General features: G+C 35.7%; 4 protein-coding genes across 5 annotated transcripts; all 4 read left to right on the plus strand.

Annotated features, from left to right (window-relative positions):
• The first annotated feature begins 1,694 nt into the window (after positions 1-1,694).
• Positions 1,695-3,799, plus strand: LOC110748477 (putative UDP-glucose glucosyltransferase). Its single transcript, XM_021948453.2, has 2 exons — positions 1,695-2,441; positions 2,796-3,799. The coding sequence occupies exons 1-2, from the start codon at positions 1,848-1,850 to the stop codon at positions 3,621-3,623; spliced, it is 1,422 nt and encodes a 473-aa protein (XP_021804145.2). The 5' UTR covers positions 1,695-1,847; the 3' UTR covers positions 3,624-3,799.
• Positions 3,800-7,004: 3,205 nt separating this feature from the next.
• On the plus strand, positions 7,005-7,855 carry LOC148292537 (uncharacterized). Its single transcript, XM_088245855.1, has 2 exons — positions 7,005-7,466; positions 7,511-7,855. The coding sequence occupies exons 1-2, from the start codon at positions 7,005-7,007 to the stop codon at positions 7,853-7,855; spliced, it is 807 nt and encodes a 268-aa protein (XP_088101981.1).
• Positions 7,856-9,581: 1,726 nt separating this feature from the next.
• Positions 9,582-15,049, plus strand: LOC110758500 (serine carboxypeptidase-like 13). Of its 2 annotated transcripts, none has more exons than XM_021960373.2 (14): positions 9,582-9,762; positions 9,871-10,019; positions 12,322-12,398; positions 12,517-12,642; positions 12,816-12,918; positions 13,114-13,151; positions 13,235-13,336; positions 13,520-13,606; positions 13,697-13,855; positions 13,989-14,060; positions 14,155-14,279; positions 14,451-14,564; positions 14,668-14,722; positions 14,814-15,049. In XM_021960373.2, the coding sequence occupies exons 1-14, from the start codon at positions 9,644-9,646 to the stop codon at positions 14,895-14,897; spliced, it is 1,410 nt and encodes a 469-aa protein (XP_021816065.1). In that variant the 5' UTR covers positions 9,582-9,643; the 3' UTR covers positions 14,898-15,049. The 2 variants fall into 2 exon arrangements, with proteins under 2 accessions (XP_021816065.1, XP_021816066.1); XM_021960374.2 differs by having other exon boundaries at positions 9,871-9,974.
• A 4,986-nt stretch (positions 15,050-20,035) lies between these two features.
• On the plus strand, positions 20,036-22,114 carry LOC110758484 (putative UDP-glucose glucosyltransferase). The gene is made up of 2 exons (XM_088245014.1): positions 20,036-20,797; positions 21,152-22,114. Exons 1-2 carry the CDS (start codon positions 20,204-20,206, stop codon positions 21,977-21,979), a joined length of 1,422 nt encoding a protein of 473 aa, XP_088101140.1. The 5' UTR covers positions 20,036-20,203; the 3' UTR covers positions 21,980-22,114.
• Positions 22,115-22,414: the final 300 nt, after the last annotated feature.

The following is a 22,414-nucleotide window of genomic DNA, read 5'->3' on the forward strand; positions in this document are numbered from 1 at the left end:
CAAGAAAAAATATAGAAGTTGAGAAAGTTGTCCTAGATAAGACTCCTCAAAATGCTCAGTACATTTCCAATGACATACAAAAACAAATCTTGCATATTTTTACTACCAAGGTGAGGAAGACAATTTGTAGAGAACTTGGGAAGAACAAATTTTGTATTCTTGTTGATGAATCACTTGATGAATCCGGTAAAGAACAAATGGTAATAATAGAACGAGCTTTCTCATGTATGAGAATTATTAAGAATTGACTTCGAAGCTCCTTAGTTGATGAATTTCTTGCTGACTGTATGATCCTCCACATTGAAAGAGAGTTTGCTAATAATATCGATAATGCATCGATAATTGAGGAATTTAAGAGTTCCAAGTCTCGCAGGGTTAAATTTTAGATTTAAACAGTGTTGTTTTGTATTGCATTGCATTTAGTTTTAGATTTTGTATTTGTCAAATTTTTATTTATGGATAGAGATGCATTTGAGGGTAAGGCTCATTATGTCCCCCTTGACTAGGTGTATTTTTCTATGTTTATTAATGAAATTCACTCGTACAGTCGAGTTTAGTATGTAAGTTTTGCCCAGCCGGCTTTTTGATCCTAGAACCGCCACAAGAATGCTAAGGTTTCCTATATAAAACCCCTTCATTTATGCATGACATTGCCTGCAAACACAACCAAAACAACAACATCAAGTGGGAAATATTGCACCCAAAAACAACCAAAACAACAACATCAAGTGGGAAATATTGCACCCAAAAAAACTATGGGATCTGAAACTCCTTCAACGCATATATTTCTGGTGTGTTTTCCAGCACAAGGACACATAAACTCCTTCAAAATTGATTGGAATCCGAATTCCTTATCCAACTTGCACTCAAACAACCAATTGTTTCAATTGATTTTGGATGATTTAAAAGAATTACATTGCACTTGAAGAAAATGCAACCTTGAAGAATACATCCAAATAGCTAAATAAAGTATTTCTTAATTATGTGCTTTGTGAGAAATTCGAAACCTTGAAAGAATGCAACAATTTTATTTTTATTTTTTAAAAGCCATTAAAATCAGGAAAAAAAAAAAAAAAACAAAGAAACCAACATGGCAATGGCTAATTCAATTAAGGGAGAAATATCAGCAAAAGAAATCAATTTTCATACCTAACAAAAAAAGGAGAAAGCACGTGTGTTTTTGGTTAGAAGAGAAGACGTTGGAATGGGTGCTAACTAAAAATATTCTTAGAATATTAGATGTAAAGTTTCATTTAAAAAAAGAATTAAATATGAAGTTAAAGTTGTTAGCATCTTCCGTAATCTCATTGGGTTGGGACACTGACGTGGACGGCTGACACTAATATCCCCATGCCAAGGAAGTGTTTCTTCTTTTTGTAATATTTGTGACCAAGTTTCACTATTTAATCTAAATAATTAAAGTTAAGAGATATTTAGTCATATACTCATTATTAGTATAAAAAATATAAATAAATCATACATAATTTAATTTCTATAATTGGTTAATTGAGTTGAGATCAGCACTGTTTCACCTAATTGGTTAGTGTTATCACCATATTTTGCATGGAAAGTTTGTTTGCCGACTGCCACGCATTGAAACACAGCAAAATATATATAACATCCATGGGATGTGTCATGGCCTTTAAGAGTCTCTGGGTCTAATGCGATCATGTTGCAGTAGTCAAACCTGACCATGATGCGGACGAAATACAACCAATCAAAATATATACTTAATGACAAGAATGCTAAGGTTTGCTATATAAACCCCCTTAACTTAAGCATGACATTGCCTGCAAACACAACCAAAACAACAACATCAAGTCGGAAATATTGCACCCAAAAAAACTATGGGATCTGAAACTCCTTCCACGCATATATTTCTGGTGTGTTTTCCAGCACAAGGACACATAAACCCCATGCTCAGGCTAGGCAAACGCTTGGCTGCCAAGGGCATGTTGGTAACTTTCTCCACGACTGAAAACTATGGCAAACAGATGAGAAAAGCCAACAATGGCATCAGTGAGGAAGCCACACCAGTTGGCGCTGGTTTTATCAGGTTTGAGTTTTTCCCAGATGGGCTTCCAGAAGACGACCCAAAACAAACCGACTTGGAGTACTATATGCCCAAGCTTGAGCTGGTGGGGAAGGAGCTGGTCACTCAGATGATCAAACGACATGCCACTGAAGGTCGTCCGGTTTCTTGCGTTGTCAACAACCCCTTCATTCCTTGGGTTTGTGATGTCGCCGTTGAGCTTGGGATCCCTCAGGCCACGCTCTGGATTCAGTCCTGTGCTGTGTTCTCGGCTTACTACCATTACAACAACAAGACGGTGCCGTTTCCTACGGAAGCCGAGCCAAATATAGATGTTCAGCTGCCTTGTATGCCTGTTTTGAAGCATGACGAGATTCCTAGCTTCTTGTACCCTTCTGATCCATTTGAGGTCAGTAGAACTATTTCTCTCCCAATGTGATAATTTTATATTTTGTATGAGTTTCTAACAAGTTTTATATTGATATGTGACTGACATATCAATTTGTCATTAAATTGGATGACTTTATAGTCAACTACTCATTAATGATTATTTGGCAACATCGACATTCAGTATGCTCTTCGTGGGGAGGACTGTGGAGTACGATTATTTGTCATTGACGACAAATAAAAATTATTTTAAGTTCATAAGAATTGGACTTATGCCAAAAAATTTATAAAAAAAATTAAAACTAAAACTTGTAGTATTTTATTTTCTACTTTATCGAAAGAGATAATAAAATAAAAATAATATTTTTTATTTCAGGTTTTGGGAAGGGCAATCTTAGGCCAATTCAAGAAGCTATCAAAATCATCTTATGTATTAATGGACACATTCCAAGAGCTGGAGCCCGAAATCATCGAGCACATGCACCAAGTCTGCATAGTGAAGCCTGTTGGTCCCTTGTTCAAGAACCCAAAAGCTCCCAAAACAAGCATCAGAGGAGACTTAATGAAAGCTGACGACTGCCTTGACTGGCTTGACTTAAAGCCCCCAGCATCCGTCGTGTACATTTCTTTTGGTAGCATTGTCCACTTAAAACAAGAGCAAATTGACGAGATTGCTCATGGACTTTTGAGCTCCGGGGTCTCATTTTTATGGGTCCTCAGGCCACCTGCCAAAGCATTTGGGTTAGAAAAACATGTTCTGCCACAAGGGTTTTTGGAAGAGGTTGGGGACAAGGGAAAATTGGTCCAATGGAGCCCACAAGAGCAAGTTCTAGGGCACACGTCCGTTGCATGTTTTTTGACACATTGTGGCTGGAACTCTTCGGTTGAAGCCCTCACTTCTGGTGTGCCAGTTGTGACTTTTCCTCAATGGGGCGACCAAGTCACCAATGCCAAGTTCTTGGTGGATGTGTTTGGTGTGGGGCTTAGACTCAGTCGGGGCATGGCTGAGAATAGGTTGGTCATGAGGGCGGAGGTTGAGAAGTGTCTGTCGGAGGCAACCGTGGGAGATAAGGCGGTAGAATTCAGGCGTAACGCTTTGAAGTGGAAGAAGGCGGCGGAGGAGGCGGTGGCGGAGGGCGGCTCCTCCGACCGGAGTCTGGAAGATTTTCTGGACGAGATTAGCAAGATCACGTCTGTTGCTTAGAACAAGTTTCAATTGACAACCACTTCGTATGATATTCAATAAGAATCTTGAATATTTGGCGTTACTTAATTTAAAATCCAAGCCTATAACTCAATAAATTGTGTAGTATGTATGCTACTATAGCTACTTATGTGTGTTATGTTTTGTATTAATGAGAATAATTATCATTTTGAGAACATTCAGGTTCAGCTCTCTCAACTCAATTAATCATATAACTTTTTTTTTTTTTTTTTGGCAAGGGTTAATTTGGCTAGTTGGTCAAGGTAGTGTATGATTAGCCCTGAATCTGGGCCCGAGAGCGACATTCTAGAGCTTCGCATGAAGAGGGCGCCAAAAGTTTTATATCTACATAAAATACATATGGGTTAATTGTTCATGCTCATATTAAATGGATTTTTTAGAATTTAATAACACAATGACCCAAATAATAATCACTTTAAATATTTAACAATACAAGGACTCACATTTATAAATTGTACATTAATAAAATATTATTTTTATTTTGGAACAACAAATACCCAATTAATCGAACACTCTTCAAGAAAATGTTTAGTACTTCTAGTTTGATGACTTTTTTGTTCTCAACAATTTCATGGTTTATTTATTTATTTATGTTTTATGATCCATGTTCTTTTTTTAATTTTATTTTAATAGAATTACCATAATTAAACTAAAAAGAAAATATATACACGTGCATAATTTTTTTTCCTTTTTTTGTTAAACTATGATTATAAATAAAAATAAAAAATAAAAAATAAAAAAAAGGAAAAGGGGCCTCATTTTAATTTATGCCCATGGGCCATTCAAAAATCAGAACCGGCCTTGGCAGTGAGTCCGTCTCCTTGCACTCAAGTTCGAATCTCCTTCCAATAGATTAGATTAATCTTGAGTAGTTTAAGAAATTGGCTTTAATTATAAGACACCTTTATGAGACCAGATCGAGGGCCATGCTCCTATGGACCAACTTCTTGTCTTCATTAAGGCAACTATGGACCAACTTCATTTTCTGCAGGATTTTTCACTTTATTTGTTGTCTAGAGTCTAGATATTAAGTTGTAGGAATCATAGTTCTCGGATGTTCCGTTTCATTTTCCTCAATTTACGCAAGCATCTATTTGTGTCGTATACCTATCTCAGAAAGCATGGTGAGTGTCAAGCCTCTGTCGTACAAAAGACTATTTATGCAGACAAGAATTTTATAGAGGATTGGTTGGTGGATATTCCTATTATGGGGTGGATGAACAAGAAGCAACTGAGCAAGAGTTTGTTGAGCAAAAGTTTCCTGAGGAAGAATTTGCTGATCAAGAGGAGGTTGAGCAAGGGGAAGCTGAGCAATGGCAAAAATGTCCTCAAAATTCGATGCACATGCCCCTCACACGTCCATTTAGACGGCAATGTGGATGAAATCCTCAAAAAACTAACGGTGGGTGCAACATTGTGTTGGTGAGTCCATACTTAATTTAGATTTTGGTTACTCACTTAGTTTGGTGTTTTGTTACTTACTAGTTTATTTAGTCCTATTGTAATTGAGATTTATTTCCTATTGTAATTTAGATATATTTCATATTTTATTTAGACTTCACGCACAAATACCTCCAAATTGAAGAAGAATAAAAATATGAGCATAATTGAATATTTGCCATATTTTGTTTGACACATTGACTATTATTAATGAGTTCAAGTGCTAAATCGATAGATGAAATAATTCAGGGAGTTAAGTTTGAAATGTATCATAGTTCAAGGGAAAGAAGACATTTTTTCTTATAATCTTTTATCGTTTCTTTCCACTGTGTCACTCATTTGGATTTCAAATAAGTGTAAAATGTGAAACTCACACCGTTGATTACTACCAGTTTACATTTACAACTATAAAGACAAGAGGCACGACTTTTCCACACTAAAATTTGCTTGATTTGCACTATCGTCACTAGATCACCAAATGACACACCTCATGACAAATAATACGAGTGTTCTTTCCACCTTTTCTGGAAGTGAGGAAGACTTGGGTGGAGTACGGGTGGGGCCTAGTGCTCTAAAGGCCACATACTAGCTATGTAACGACAAAAATTATATGACAAAAATTGTACTAGTTGAAAGATTCGATCTCTTAAAAAAAGGGGCCAAGAAAACATGGTTCCATCTCTTCTAGGGTTCACTCAAATGACCAAGAGCAATGACGTTATGGACCGTTTCCATGCTGCCAAAACAGATATTTATCATTGGCCTATATTAAAGACTGGATCATCCATGCAAATTCTTTAGGTAAAATTATTACCCTTTCCAAATGCGACAAACTTTTACGTGTTGAATATTACTACTGAGTACTGACATCGTTAGGTACAATTTGAGTTGTCTTTTATGAAAAGTTGCCATTGTTCCATCTCTTCAACTTTAAGGCTGCCACTATTCACGTAAATTGTGGCAGCCTGGCCTTTTAGGGTGAATCCAAAAAGGCCAGGTCAAGGGCAAGAAAAAAAAAAGATTATGCAACAAAATATAAACAATTTAGAAATGTAAGAAATAAAATGATTATGCAAGAAAAAAATATATCTGGAAGAAAATATAAAAAATTTACAAATGCAAGAAAAAAAAAAGATTACAATTTACAAATATTAGAAGGAGAAGAATTTGTATGAGGATTTGGTGTGGAAAGTGAATAAAATTGTTATATATTTATAGGGAAAACATCCATAATTTTTTGGTATTTTTTTTATTTTAAAAATTGAATATTTTTTTTATTGCCAATCCACTTATTGCCTGGACCCAAAACTATTTAGTAGAGCCCACACTGAGGTGGCACAGCCCATGTGCATCATAAAAACATTGGGGCCCGTACTAGGGCCAGCTCTAATGGGTTTGTTTGCTACCCATGCCACGTGTCTGCGCCTGGTTTTGTAGCCGTTGCAATTCGAATGGCTACTTTATTTATTTATTTATTTATTATTTATAAATCTAAAGTAACTTTAAAAGAGGCTGGGCCTGCTGTTGGCTTATTCCAAGTTTAAAAGGGCCGTTACAATTCAACTATATCCTTTAAATAAAAAATAAAAAAAATTCTAATAGTAACTTTAAATTAACGATCTAGATTAAATTTAAGATATTTTAATGGTAAAAAAAAAGATCCAACGGCTGAAATTTAAATCCAACGGTCAAAATAATATTTTAAATTAATCCAAATCGGATCCAACCCCAAAACTCACTCCAAACTCTATAAATACCCATTCATTTCTCAAATAATCTACCAAAAACCTTTTATCTATTTCTCAATTTATTTTTCCTTTGTCAATCTAATCAATCTCCTTTCATTCTCATACTTTTGATATCATTTCAAGCACATCATCTTCTTCATGCTCATACTTTTCATATCATTTGAAGCTTTCAATGGATAACCGTGGCAATGTCATCTTTTCCTTTATGTTTGATGATGATTCAGATGATGAAGAACATCATCACAGAGTGATAGAAGCCATTGTCCACCATACTTCACTGGAGAATGAAGCCACCAAACATGGTGGGTCAGTAGTCGGTCGTGAGTACAAGAATCGTGAGAGGGAAGATCGCCATCCCAATCTCATGTCCGAATACTTCATTGAAAGGCCACATTTAAATACTATAGACTTTCGTAGGAGGTTCCGAACGCGGAAAGAGTTGTTTTACCGCATCTTGAATGATGTTGTCAACCGCGAGCCATATTTTCGCCAGAAAAAAGACGGGCTCGATCGACAAGGGCTATCCCCTGAGCAAAAGTTAACTGCTGTCTTTTGTATGCTCGCATGGGGATGCTTAGCTGACGCGACCGATGAGTACTGTAGATTGGGTGAAAGCACAGCTCTTGAGTCATCCGTAAGTTTTGTTGCGTTGTTGAAAGAGCATTTGGAATACTACAGGCTCGATGGGCTATTGTTCGGGGCCCTGCACGTATGTGGTGCAAGGATAACCTCCACTCAATCATGATGACGTGTATAATTTTGCACAACATGATTGTGGAGGATGAGTACGAATATGTTGAAGAGGAATCTGACGATGAGGATATGTGTCCAGAACGATCCAGGAGGGCCAGAGCAAGACAATATGAGTTGGAGCCAAGCATTACATACGAGTATCACCAAGATAGGCATACTCTCTCTGATTACATGATTCGTCATAATAGAGTTCGATCTCCACATGTACATCAGGGTCTTCGACATGATTTGATCAATCACCTTTGGAGGAGCTTTGGAAATGGTGAATGAGGTCGACAATTGTTTCAATCCTTCTTTTGTGTTTCAATTATCTTGTGTGTGTGTGTTTTTTTTTATGTTGTGTGTTTACTTTTGGAATAAAATTAAATTTATGGAATTTCAATTTTTTTTAGGTCAAATTGTTCAAAAAATTAAATTATGACGTTATTTAAAAAGATGAATGAAGAAAAGTTGATTGTGCCTAATAAATCTCGGCCAAGAAAGCTGACCGAAGGAGGCTGGCCGAAGGAACAACAACTCGGCCCTAGCGTCTATCCACGGCCAAGTCATCGATTCGCTTTCTTTTGTTTTAAAAAAAAAAAGTGAGTTATGATTCAAAGTCATCACGGCCTTGGTAATATTCAACATTAGCCAATTCAATTTGAAGAATTTCGTCGCAGCCCCAAATCATTGTCCACTGCACCTCCAACCAAACCTAGAATGCATTGGACACAAGAACTTCATGAAGTCTTTCTGGAAGCTGTGAGAAATGACATATTCTTTTAGTAACAACACTCACAATCAAAGAAGAAAAAGCAAACAGTCGTGGCTTGTTTAGCAGAGCTTATTTTAATCACATTAACCTATAATGGGGCGGCATTTTGTTCTATCCTTCCGGTGGAAACCTGGTCCAGAACTTCTCTTTGGGATTGAAATTACTGGGCTTAAGATCCCTCACTATCGAATCATGCTTCCCAATATAGTATCTAAAAACCAAAAACACCACAACATCAAACACCAACCTCCATTGATAAAGAAAACCCATAAGCAAAAAATCACTCAACGACTTGTAAAATCGAAAAATTAGAAAAAGTATCTAATACCTAGTTGAAGATTGAGCATCAAATCACAATTCTTATGCCCTTTTAATATGGTATGGCCATGCTTCTTGGGCTCGCCAGAAACCTGTGCCGTTTTTGTAGAACATCGAAGCCTCCACAGTATCGATAATATCACAAGTAATATCCTCAGCTTCCCCGTCAGATTCCCAAATACAAATCTTGGTAAAAGTCCTCTCCGCCAAGCTCCCTTAGCCCCATCCATTCGTAATTGTCAGATTCTTAGCCCTAAAAGCCCCAATGTCGATCAAGCTCTGCTCCTTCCTTTTTATTTATTTATTTTATTTAAGTTTTGTAGTTTTAACAATTTAATTATTTTAACCTTTAAAAAAAAATCAAATTTTAATTGAACAGTGAGTCACGTGCCTAACATGTGACATTTAGACAGAAAATTGGATGAAAACTAACGGCAGGGGCTAAATTGACCATTTAAAATAATCCGACGGCTAAATTTGCTGAAAAAATAATTCAGAATAGACATTTCGACAATCGATATAGTTTAGGGGGGTATTCGGCAGTTTACCCTTTAATTTATTCATTGTCAATGTATTATGTATATGTAGTAAGTAAGCAAAACAAAAATGCAAAAAGTCATTATCTGGATGATCCATTGTGAAGCCTTGCCATTTGAACAACAATCAAAGAGAGGAACGGAGAAATTTAACTAGGTCGACTGATTGATGGCAGACCCTTAGTTGGATCAAAACACAGTTCAATTCAGTGACATGCATGCAATGTGGGGGCCACAAAATATACTTGCGACTGAAAAAAAAGATAACACTAGAATTCAGCTTTTGAATTAGGCGGGTGCCCGTAATCACGAGGAATCACCTAACGCTCTATGCCACCTAATGCTCTATGCCAATTTGACCACATGTTTTTACACTATAGACAGTAAAGTGATAAAACCATCTATCATGAAATAAGCCAAGCAGCAATTTCTTCTGGTGCCACAAGCACCATGTTGCCACAAGCACTTCTTCTGGTGATCCTTATGAACATTAATGTTGCATCAACGTCCAATATCATCAAAACCCTACCCGGCTTTCCTGGTGATCTCCCCTTCAAACTTGAAACTGGGTTGGTATTTTTCTTCTTATAACTATTATTTTCTACTCTGTTAATTACTTTACGTTAATACAAAAGATGACAATGAATTTTATAATTTATGATTTTAACTATATAAAGGTACGTGGGAGTGGGCGCCATGGATGATGTGCAGCTATTTTATTACTTCTTTGAGTCTGAGGGGAGGCCAGAGTATGATCCTCTTGTTCTTTGGCTCAATGGAGGTCCTGGTTGTTCTACCTTCTCTGGCATTATATATGAAAATTTAGGTACCTTATTATATTTTCCACTCTCTGCATCTTTCAGAGGATATTATTCTATTTTGGAATTTTATAACAGACCACTAGAAAATCTTTTTAAAATAAAGGCAAAGATTAAACAATAAAATAGTAAAGTCAAAGGTATGTCGAGAATGTGGTAACAACCTTCGAACCCAAGACCACTTGGAGTTAGTGCAAGCGCACTTAACCACAAGGGCAGGTTGAAGGCCAGTGTCAAAGGTATGTCAAAAAGGTGAGATTTGCAATGTGAAGAAAGCTATGAAAAGGATGTGCTCTGTTTTCTCTAATTTTTATTTTATTTTATAGTAAATTGATATTAGACCCATAAAATTCATTTTAAATCACCTACAACCCTTTCCTTTAGTTTTCTATTTAAAATACCCAATTTTTTCAAATAATACCCGATAACTTAAATCCAACTAAGCGAGTTACCTAATATAGCTTAAAATCTGATTTATTGTACTTTTCGGATTCCAAAACTACACCTTTTTATGACTAAATGTGTTACAAGGGGTGTAACTAATAACACACGTTGAATTTGGAAAGATCTCCAAATGGTTGTAATGGATGTAGGAATTAATTTAGAAACTTATTTGAAATTAAATATTAAATTCAACATTAACGTATTAGTAATCTATTTTACCACTAGTAATCTATTTTTGAATTAATGTTGTTTTCCTTTTATGAATTACGACTAGTAATCTATTTAACGTATTAGTAATTTAAATTCAATATTAAATTTAGGAATTAATGTTGTTTTCCTTTTATGAATTATATGACTAGTAATCTATTTTATTATAGTTTTATGAATAATAGTGTACATTTTAATTATGTTGAAAAATAATTTGATAATCTATTTATTGTTTGTTTTTTGAAAAGAATTTTTTTTTATAAAAAGAACCTATTTTTTCTCTAAATAATGTACCTATTTTTTTTTTCTCTAAATAATGTACCTTTTTTTCTTTAAATAAAGCACCTATTACTTGTTTTATGAAAAATAATTTGATCATCTTTTTATTGTTTGTTTTATGAAAACAATTTTTTTTAAATGAACCTATTTTTTCTCCAAATAATGTATCTATTTTTTTTTCTACCTAGTAAAACAATTTACCTAGCTAGTATAATGAACCTTATTTTTCGCTAAATTTTGTATCTATTTTTTTTATCTAAATAATGTACCTATTTTTTTTCTCTAATAATGTATACCTAGTAAAACAATTTACCTAGTAAATAATGTACCTATTTTTTCTTCTAAATAATGTACTTATTTTTAATTTATAAAAAATGTGCATAAATTTCAATTATACAACGTACCTATTTTCTATAAATTATTGTGTACCTATTTTTAATTTATGAAAAATGTATGTAAATTTCAATATTACAAAGTAACTGACCCTTTTTTTTAATAATATTTTTTGTTAAATAATATACCCATATTTTTATACGTGTATATTTATATTTATATTTTTCATATGTACATTATTGGATATGTAATTTACATTTTTTTTTTTTTGGTTTGCAATTTTAGGGGGCGATATGTTAGAGGGAATGACAACCAAAAGAAATGGGGTGATTGATATGCTATTAATAGGGAGTTTTAATTACAGTTTATGGCAGTTAATGAAATGCTTGGAATAAATTATAAATAAAATATGAAGTCTAATGGCAAGGATGTAAAAACATAGGAATACTATGACCTCTTATATCCTACTGGTCATTTAAGTTTGAAATTGGGTTTTACACATAGATTTATAGAATGATGGGTATATGTCCAGGAAATAGAAATTGTAGGGACCTATATTGAACAATTTTTTTGGGGTATTCTTCTGGAGGTCAAAGAACACAAGCACAAACAACATAGCAACTAACCTGGCCCAACCAAGAATAGGGAAGGGGGAGCATCAAAGCAGTACTTCCAAAGTAAAAGCAAGCCCAAATTTGGCAAGAGCATGTGGCAATTATGTACTCTAGTTGTTGTTTGATGAGTGTCTAGTTTTTTTAGTATGCTGTGTGTGTTATTTTTGCCAAATTTAGGAAGGGAAGGGGTTTTTTTTCACACACATTGTCAAGGTGTTATGGGGATTCGAACTTGAGACTACAAGTTTGCAAGTCAAGTTTCTTTTCCACTGGGCTAGACCCTGTTGGCGTTTATTGTATATATTTCATTAATATAATTATTTTATAATTCTATAGTTTTTAACATACATTTAGTTGCAATCTGGCGCAAATATTGTGTTCAAACTTTACTTATTAGAATTAGCCTCACCATTTAATCCATACTTTGTTGCAGGTCCACTATCCTTTGACTACTTAAATTCCATTGGCAACAAGCCAAAATTAAAGTTGAATCCATACTCATGGACAAAGGTGGGAGACTTCAGTTGCCTTCTAGGTGTTTGTGTTTATGTCTTTGTATGTGATCAACAGAAACCTTTAAGGTTTTAAGGTTTTGTTAACATTGAGAAGAACAATCTACAACTTTCAGGTTGCCAACATAATATTTGTCGATGAACCTGTGGGCACTGGATTCTCATATGCAAAATCTTGGGAAGGATATAGCAATATCAGTGACACAGTATCAGCTGTACAAACATATGAATTTCTTAGAAAGGTGAGGATACAATTACCTACAAGGATTCTTCTAGCTAAGGTTTAGTTCATGCTCAACATTAATTCTAGTGATTAAGAATGGCTTCGGAAATCGACATGATTGGCTGTTCGAATTTAAAACAATCTTCTTGCATCTAGCTTAGCTACATTATTGTTTACACTGTTGTGGTGCAGTGGCTTATGGATCATCCCAAGTTCTACAATAATCCACTTTATATTGCTGGAGATTCTTATTCAGGCATAATTCTTCCTATTGTCGTTCAGGAAATATCTGATGGTAAGTTGGTAACCCTCTTAAATTTGACCTTTTGTCAGCTTCAGCTACTAAGAATTGAGAGAAGGGTCAATCATGCAACCTTTAGTTCAGTCTCAAATGCAAATATATAGCAGATGTGCACACAAGGCAAAGTTAGTTTCTTAGTTGTGGATCATGAGGTATTGATTTGGGTTCATTTTACATATTTTTATGTAGGTAATCGAGATGAACATTTGCCACCAATGAATCTCAAAGTACATTTTCTGCCATTAGAATTTGATTAATTTATATCCTGTTGTAGTTAATAATTTCCTGATCATAAATATATTGGCTGCAGGGATATGTGATTGGCAATCCAGTGACAGATACTCAAATAGATAGGAATTACAGAGTGCTATTTGCTTATCTAAAAGCACTTATACCAGAGGAACTGTACCAGGTGAAATACTAGTACTGATTTTGTTGCTTCATGTCGGTTTCATTAAAGTAGAGATTGGACTCTGGTTCTTCAAATCATTCTGAACTATTCTGGCATATCATCAAAATCTGCTGGAAAAATCTGAACCTTGAGTTATATATGTAGTGATTTTTGAATGTGGATGTGATTTTTATATTTTGCAAGTCAATGAAAGGAAACTGCAAGGGAGAATATGTGAATGTAGATCTAAACAACACGTTATGTATGGATGATCTTGAAGTTTACAACGAGGTGAGTGGGAAGAAAATAAATTCTTTGGTTTCTGCAAGTAGTTTTAAGTAATGTGGGATCAAAATACTGACTTTACATTTCAATCGGCAGTGTATTGAAGACATACACCTTGATCAGATATTGGAACCTGTCTGTTCTGTTTCATCGCCAAAATCAGCAGGGTCAAACTGGTTTGCAGAAGATCTTGTTAACAAGGATTCCGTAAATCTCCTCCTTTCTATTCCTCAACTTCGTAGGCCATGGTGTCGGGTTAGTCTCTCTGCATGCGCCCGCACACACACACAATGCATAGTAATAACTTATCTGTAGGTTGTGCCTTACTTAGTGTATGTTGTACTAAATGTAAACTTTGAGTCAACATATCTCCCTTGTTTTAATGTAGAGTTACAATTATCTCTTCTCTTATATTTGGGCAAATGACAGAACTGCTAAAGATGCTCTTCATATTCAGGAGGTAATCAATAGTTCATTTTTTAAATATATTCTTCAGATTTTTATGACAGACATATCACAGTACTTTAATTTTGCTTATCTTAAATGACAATCAGGGAAGCATTAAGGAATGGGAGAGATGCAATAAGACCTTACAAGACTTATATATATCTGATGTTTCCTCTAGTCTTGTCTATCATGAGAACCTCATAAAACAAGGCTATAGAGTTCTGATTTACAGGTACTATATGCTTATAATTCTGTCCAGTGTTTTTGGTTTTAGTCAAGCATAAACACCCAAGCAGAAAGCCTTATTTGTCACCAAATGGAGGGAAAATTCAATTACAGGAACTCAAAAAATCTATTCATTCTCACAATATCATTTCTGAACACAAAGCTTGTCTATTAACAGTGGTGACCATGACATGAATATTCCATATGTGTCTACTATGGGTTGGATTGAATCTCTGAACTTGACTGTCGACAGTCGTTGGAAGCCATGGTTCCTCCATGGACAGGTTGCAGGGTTGGTATCTTCTATCTCATCTTCTTTTCTTACTTTGTATTGAGTTTAGTCAGAAAATCAGATTACAACCATCTCATAGTTGTGCCTTTTTTGTTCGCTTTAGATACAGAGTGCTGTACTCAGATAAAAAGTACCAGTTGACATATACAACTATAAAGGCAAGAAGCCAAGAACCATCATGGACTTAAATATTTTTCATACTACAATTTGCTTGAGCAAAAGCTGAGACTAAATTTTCTGATTTTTCAGGGAGCCGGTCACACAGCTCCAGAGTACAAGCCTGAAGAATGTCTTGCTATGATAAGTAGGTGGTTGGCATACTACCCTCTCTAGTGATCTTTCACCTATTAACTAGCTTAGCTATTGAGGTCTGCAATATTTGTGTGCCCCAGCTTCCCTGATGTTGCAGCTGATAGTGCTTTGATAAATAAATTTGTAAGAATATTGTCACTTAAATGTCAATGTTATTTCAATGTTATATATCATCCTATTATCTAGCATATGCATCTAGAATTCACACATTTCTCTGCATTTCGCTTCATATGGACCCTTACAATAATCTAACAACTTAAATATAACATATCAAAATTAAAATAAATTTTAGTTTTAATTTTTTCCGAAACTAACGTTAGCCCTGTTATCTGTCAATGTCTCTCTCTCGTCGGCTCTACCAATTCCCACTTCCCAGGAATTTCTACTACTCTCCCAATTAGCCCTGTTACCCCTGTTAGCCCTGTTAACAAATCATTTCTACTGCTTGGTTTGTGTCTATGGTCTGTTTCCTCATCTGGGAAATCTGGAAATCGCACTGCAAGTTTATCTTTGAAGGTAGGAATCTAAATCCCATTAGGGTCCTATATGTGGCAACTGAGGCAGCTCTAGAATTCCGAGCCATCTCTCTTGTTCCTGCGGCCCGCGAAACCAAGACCTCCACAGGGAAAATGTTGGCTGGACACCTCCCATCTCTGGGTTTATTAAGATTAATTTCAATGGGGCATGGCAGGCTTCAAACTGCATGGCTGGGTTAGGTGTTATAAGAAGAGATGATATGAGAAACTTGTGTGGTGGTGGGCTAGCCGAAAAGAAAATCTGCCCTTGAGCTTTATGTGCTGAAGCTGAAGCTGCCCTTAAAAGGAGTGAAAATAGCTGAGGCATTTGGCGACCGTAAAGTAATCTTCGAATCCGATTCTCGCATTTTGGTAAATAACATCAAGGGGAACTCAAACTGCAGGGCTGAAGCTGCTAAATTCAAGGATGCTTTTTATTTTTCACTTGGAATTTGATTGAACCATTTCATAATTGAATATACTAATGAAAATAAGAACCCAGTGAGTGAGCCAAGAACTTGGAGAAATGCCAAGGCGAGCGAGCCGGACTCCCAAGTTAGGTCACGTTTACAAGAAATAAGAAATTTTCCTTATTGAGGGCGTCTTTTTATGATGTATCATGAAGTTTCACTGTTTTACCTTATTGAGAGATCGACACTTATTGAGGGTGTCTCTTTCTGATATTTATCACGATTTTTTTTTTGGTTACATATTTATCACGAAATTTCACTGTTTCACGTAATTGATTAATGTTAGTTTCATTGTTTCACCTAATGGCTCGGTGGGAATGCAATTTCAAATTCCTTTCCTCACAAAAATAAAAAGGATTAATTTTAATTTTGTATGCTGAACTCTTACCTTTAAGACATGTTTGCACCTACACTCTCAATTTTAATAATTACATACCCTAAGCTTTTCAATTTTGTGTAATATGGTTCCGGCGTTAACTTCATCGTCAAAATTTACGTTAATTGCTTGCGTGACAAACTTGGGTCCCACCTATTCACTTTTTTCAATGTCATTTGAAGGGTATTTTGTTAAAAAATGGGTTGGTATTAATGCATGGGCGAGAAGACACCAATTACCTGAAAATACTCTTCAACTGACATCGAAATAAGCGAATAGGTGAGACTCATGCCTGCCATGCAAGAAATTAATGGAAATTTTGATGTCAAAGTTAACGCTAGAACCATATTGCAAAAAAATGAAAAGCTTAAGGCATGTAATCGTTAAATTGAGAGTAGAGGGGCAAACATGCCTTAATGGTAAGAGTTCAAGGTACTAAATCAAAACTAACCCAAAAAAAAAACTTATTTCCAAACTCCTAAACCTTGAACTAAACGAGCCCTAAGTGATTAACGTTACCGACACTTATTGAGAGCGTCTTTTTATGATATTTGTGGCGAAGTTTCACTGTTAGAGCACTTCTACCCATTTGCCATGGCAAAAAGTAAGGGAAGACAAGGGCTGTTACTGTTCACATGAATAGTATCTACACTAGCAATTTTTTTGATGCATTCCCACCTATTGCCATGGCTACCACTATTCACATGAGATATGTGCATAGTATGAAATATCGATTGTTTCGAATCACGGATATTTCGGAACATATCCATGTACATATCGTATAAATATTGACAATATCGACGATAATATCGGAAAATATTGATGTCAATAATTTCGCTCACACTTCAGCAATATTTTGTCAAAATATCGGTGTAATATCGCTAAAATATCGATGTAAAGGGAAAAAAAAAGAAATAAGAAGAAATAAAAGGGAGAAAAAGGGAGAAAAAAAACACAAAGGGGATTTGAACCCCTCCCATTTTACTCCTCCAACACCTTAACCACCATACCACTTATGTTTTTGTGACAATATGCTAAAATATTTATATTTATATGGGTAGCCTGTTAACAAGCCTGATATTTCCATCGAAATTGCCGTGTTTTTGGACTATCGATATTTCCGATATCATCGATATTTTAGACCTTGGATATGAGGAGAGGAATTTGTATAGAGTTTTGGTGCGGGAAGTAAATAATATGGCTAGGTATTTATAGAAGAATAAAAAAAAAAGTTTTTGGTATTTTTTCCTCTCCTTTTTCAATTCTTTTAGTATTTATATTGCCCGCCGACGTCACACTAACGTTAGCTTCCCTTTGGCAAATTTTTAAATGTTCCAGGTACACCACGTGTCTGGTGTACCATCCAATAAACATAGAAGATGTGGAATTATTATCCAACTTACTGCATTTCTTCTTATGACATGTGGCGAACTGCATTGGAAATATTCCATATGTCTTCCGTTTATTGGATGGTACACCAACCACGTGGTGTACCGGGAACACTCAAAAATTACTCCTCGCCCTGACTCTGTGGAGCCCACCTCTTGCCAAGACAGGATTTCATTGATGGAATGGTTGTTGGGAGCTAGGGTACCTTTGGACTAAGCTTGCCGCTGGAAGTGCTTTTACATCTAATTTATTAATGTTATAGTTTGACCTAATTGATTAATGTTACCGACACTTTTTTTTAGTAAGGAAATAAAAGAGTTACAACAACAAAAAACCTCTTGGACAAGAGATCCCAAGAAAGTCAAAATAAAAAGCAGTTACAACAAATAAAGGGAAGAGCATGCTCTCAAAGATGAGAAGGGGAAAGGTTGTGGCCAAACCTGGCTAAAAAGTTTTGGACACGTATTTAGGGCGTCTTTTTCTAACATTTGTCATGAAGTTTGGAATGAGCGCCAAAATTATAATCTTTTAATGTGGATGACCACAATCTCTTGGACACCTGTGGTCCAAGAGATCGGAATATCAAAATTGATTGGAATCCGAATTCCTTATCCAACTTGCACTCAAACAACCAATTGTTTCAATTGATTTTGGATGATTTAAAAGAATTACATTGCACTTGAAGAAAATGCAACCTTGAAGAATACATCCAAATAGCTAAATAAAGTATTTCTTAATTATGTGCTTTGTGAGAAATTCGAAACCTTGAAAGAATGCAACAATTTTATTTTTATTTTTAAAAGCCATTAAAATCAGCAAAAAAAAAAAAAAAAAACAAAGAAACCAACATGGCAATGGCTAATTCAGTTAAGGGAGAAATATCAGCAAAAGAAATCAATTTTCATACCTAACAAAAAAAGGAGAAAGCACTGTGTTTTTGGTTAGAAGAGAAGACGTTGGAATGGGTGGTAAGGAATTGCGGAGATTTTCTGCCAACTAAAAATATTCTTAGAATATTAGATGTAAAGTTTCATTTAAAAAAAGAATTAAATATGAAGTTAAAGTTGTTAGCATCTTCCATAATCTCATTGGGTTGGGACACTGACGTGGACGGCTGACAGTAACATCCCCATGCCAAGGAAGTGTTTCTTCTTTTTGTGATATTTGGGACCAAGTTTCACTATTTCATCTAAATAATTAAAGTTAAGAGATATTTAATCATATACCCATTATTAGTACAAAAAATATAAATAAATCATACCTCATTTAATTTATATAATTGGTTAATTGAATTGAGATCAGCGCTGTTTCACCTAATTGGAATAAAAAGCAGTTACAACAGATAAAGGAAGGGAAAGGGCAAGGTTGTGGCCAAGCATGGCCAAAGCCTATGCTAAAAAGTTACCGACACTTAGAGGGCATCTTTTTCAAGAAGTTGTACTGTTTCACCTAATTGAATTTTAGAATAAGCGTCATACCAAGAAAAAAAAGGTTAGAATAAGCGTTAGACACCAAAATAAAAAATTTGCTTACCACTTTAACACATAGTGTATCTCACCACCCTTCTTAATACTCGACACGTGTCTATAAGCATAATCATGATTAACTTTTTATTTTGTATTTATAGAACCATGGTTATGCATATGGACATGCATCCAGTATTAAGAAGTATGATGATTTATTAATAATTTAAGGACATCTCCAATAGCCTCTTCAATCACTTTGGGATGCTCAAATAGGTGAGCTACATTATAAAACATCTCTCCAACATCCTTGTCAAACTCAGTCATCAAAGTTGCAACCTCTTTCTATCTCTTCAAGACTGGTAAGTTGACTTTAGCTCTTCAAAACATTTAAGGAAAATCAAAACGTACCTTAAAAATATTAAAAACATGCATTTTTTCTTCTCAGATAATAAATACAGACATTTTTCACATGTTTTCATATTTTTTCCATGATATTGCAATAATTGAATTGAAGAGTCTATTAGAGCAAAAATTATTCAAGTAGCAAATAAACATTTTCAAATTGCCACATATGTCAACATACTTTAATTTGAAAAGTTTAATTTGCTACTATTATTGGTTTCTCCTAAGAGTGGGATGATTTATAAACTTTTCAACACTTGACACGTGTCCATATAATCAAAGTAGGATAATTTATTAATAATTTAAGAGTAATGGTAAGCATACATCTATTATTAATGTGGTGAGAAAAATAATTTATTAATGATTTGATTTTGCCTGCATGTTTCGCTTCATAACGCTTAGACATCGAAGTTTGTATATTTTGCATGGAAAGTTTGTTTGCCGACTGCCACGCATTGAAACACAGCAAAATATATATAACATCCATGGGATGTGTCATGGCCTTTAAGAGTCTCTGGGTCTAATGCGATCATGTTGCAGTAGTCAAACCTGACCATGATGCGGACGAAATACAACCAATCAAAATATATACTTAATGACAAGAATGCTAAGGTTTGCTATATAAACCCCCTTAACTTAAGCATGACATTGCCTGCAAACACAACCAAAACAACAACATCAAGTCGGAAATATTGCACCCAAAAAAACTATGGGATCTGAAACTCCTTCCACGCATATATTTCTGGTGTGTTTTCCAGCACAAGGACACATAAACCCCATGCTCAGGCTAGGCAAACGCTTGGCTGCCAAGGGCATGTTGGTAACTTTCTCCACGACTGAAAACTATGGCAAACAGATGAGAAAAGCCAACAATGGCATCAGTGAGGAAGCCACACCAGTTGGCGCTGGTTTTATCAGGTTTGAGTTTTTCCCAGATGGGCTTCCAGAAGACGACCCAAAACAAACCGACTTGGAGTACTATATGCCCAAGCTTGAGCTGGTGGGGAAGGAGCTGGTCACTCAGATGATCAAACGACATGCCACTGAAGGTCGTCCGGTTTCTTGCGTTGTCAACAACCCCTTCATTCCTTGGGTTTGTGATGTCGCCGTTGAGCTTGGGATCCCTCAGGCCACGCTCTGGATTCAGTCCTGTGCTGTGTTCTCGGCTTACTACCATTACAACAACAAGACGGTGCCGTTTCCTACGGAAGCCGAGCCAAATATAGATGTTCAGCTGCCTTGTATGCCTGTTTTGAAGCATGACGAGATTCCTAGCTTCTTGTACCCTTCTGATCCATTTGAGGTCAGTAGAACTATTTCTCTCCCAATGTGATAATTTTATATTTTGTATGAGTTTCTAACAAGTTTTATATTGATATGTGACTGACATATCAATTTGTCATTAAATTGGATGACTTTATAGTCAACTACTCATTAATGATTATTTGGCAACATCGACATTCAGTATGCTCTTCGTGGGGAGGACTGTGGAGTACGATTATTTGTCATTGACGACAAATAAAAATTATTTTAAGTTCATAAGAATTGGACTTATGCCAAAAAATTTATAAAAAAAACTAAAACTAAAACTTGTAGTATTTTATTTTCTACTTTATCGAAAGAGATAATAAAATAAAAATAATATTTTTTATTTCAGGTTTTGGGAAGGGCAATCTTAGGCCAATTCAAGAAGCTATCAAAATCATCTTATGTATTAATGGACACATTCCAAGAGCTGGAGCCCGAAATCATCGAGCACATGCACCAAGTCTGCATAGTGAAGCCTGTTGGTCCCTTGTTCAAGAACCCAAAAGCTCCCAAAACAAGCATCAGAGGAGACTTAATGAAAGCTGACGACTGCCTTGACTGGCTTGACTTAAAGCCCCCAGCATCCGTCGTGTACATTTCTTTTGGTAGCATTGTCCACTTAAAACAAGAGCAAATTGACGAGATTGCTCATGGACTTTTGAGCTCCGGGGTCTCATTTTTATGGGTCCTCAGGCCACCTGCCAAAGCATTTGGGTTAGAAAAACATGTTCTGCCACAAGGGTTTTTGGAAGAGGTTGGGGACAAGGGAAAATTGGTCCAATGGAGCCCACAAGAGCAAGTTCTAGGGCACACGTCGGTTGCATGTTTTATGACTCATTGTGGCTGGAACTCTTCGGTTGAAGCCCTCACTTCTGGTGTGCCAGTTGTGACTTTTCCTCAATGGGGCGACCAAGTCACCAATGCCAAGTTCTTGGTGGATGTGTTTGGTGTGGGGCTTAGACTCAGTCGGGGCATGGCTGAGAATAGGTTGGTCAAGAGGGCGGAGGTTGAGAAGTGCTTGTTGGAGGCAACCGTGGGAGATAAGGCGGTAGAATTGAGGTGTAACGTTTTGAAGTGGAAGAAGGCAGCGGAGGAGGCAGTGGCAGAGGGCGGCTCCTCCGACCGGAGTCTCGAAGATTTTCTGGACGAGATTAGCAAGATCACGTCTGTTGCTTAGAACAACTTTCAATTGACAACCACTTAATTTAAAATCCAAGCCTATAACTCAAATAAATTGTGTATTATGTATGCTACTATAGCTACTTATGTGTGTTATGTTTTGTATTAATGAGAATAATTATTATTTTGAGAACATTCAGGTTCAGCTCTCTCAACTCAATTAATCATTTACATTTTTTTTTAGACGTGGGTTAACTTGGCCAATTGGTCATAGTAGTGTATGATTAGCCCTGAATCTGGGCCCGAGATCAACATTCTACAGCTTCGCAAGAAGAGGGCTCCAAAAGTTTTATATCTATATAAAATACATATGGGTTAATTGTTCATGCCCATATTAAATAGATTTTTTAGAATTTAATAACACAATGACCCAAATAATAATCACTTTAAATATTTAACAATACAAGGACTCACATTTATAAATTGAACATTA

Source organism: Prunus avium, chromosome 8 (assembly GCF_965620075.1).
Source record: "Prunus avium chromosome 8, drPruAviu1.hap1.1, whole genome shotgun sequence".
Taxonomy (NCBI): domain Eukaryota; kingdom Viridiplantae; phylum Streptophyta; class Magnoliopsida; order Rosales; family Rosaceae; genus Prunus; species Prunus avium.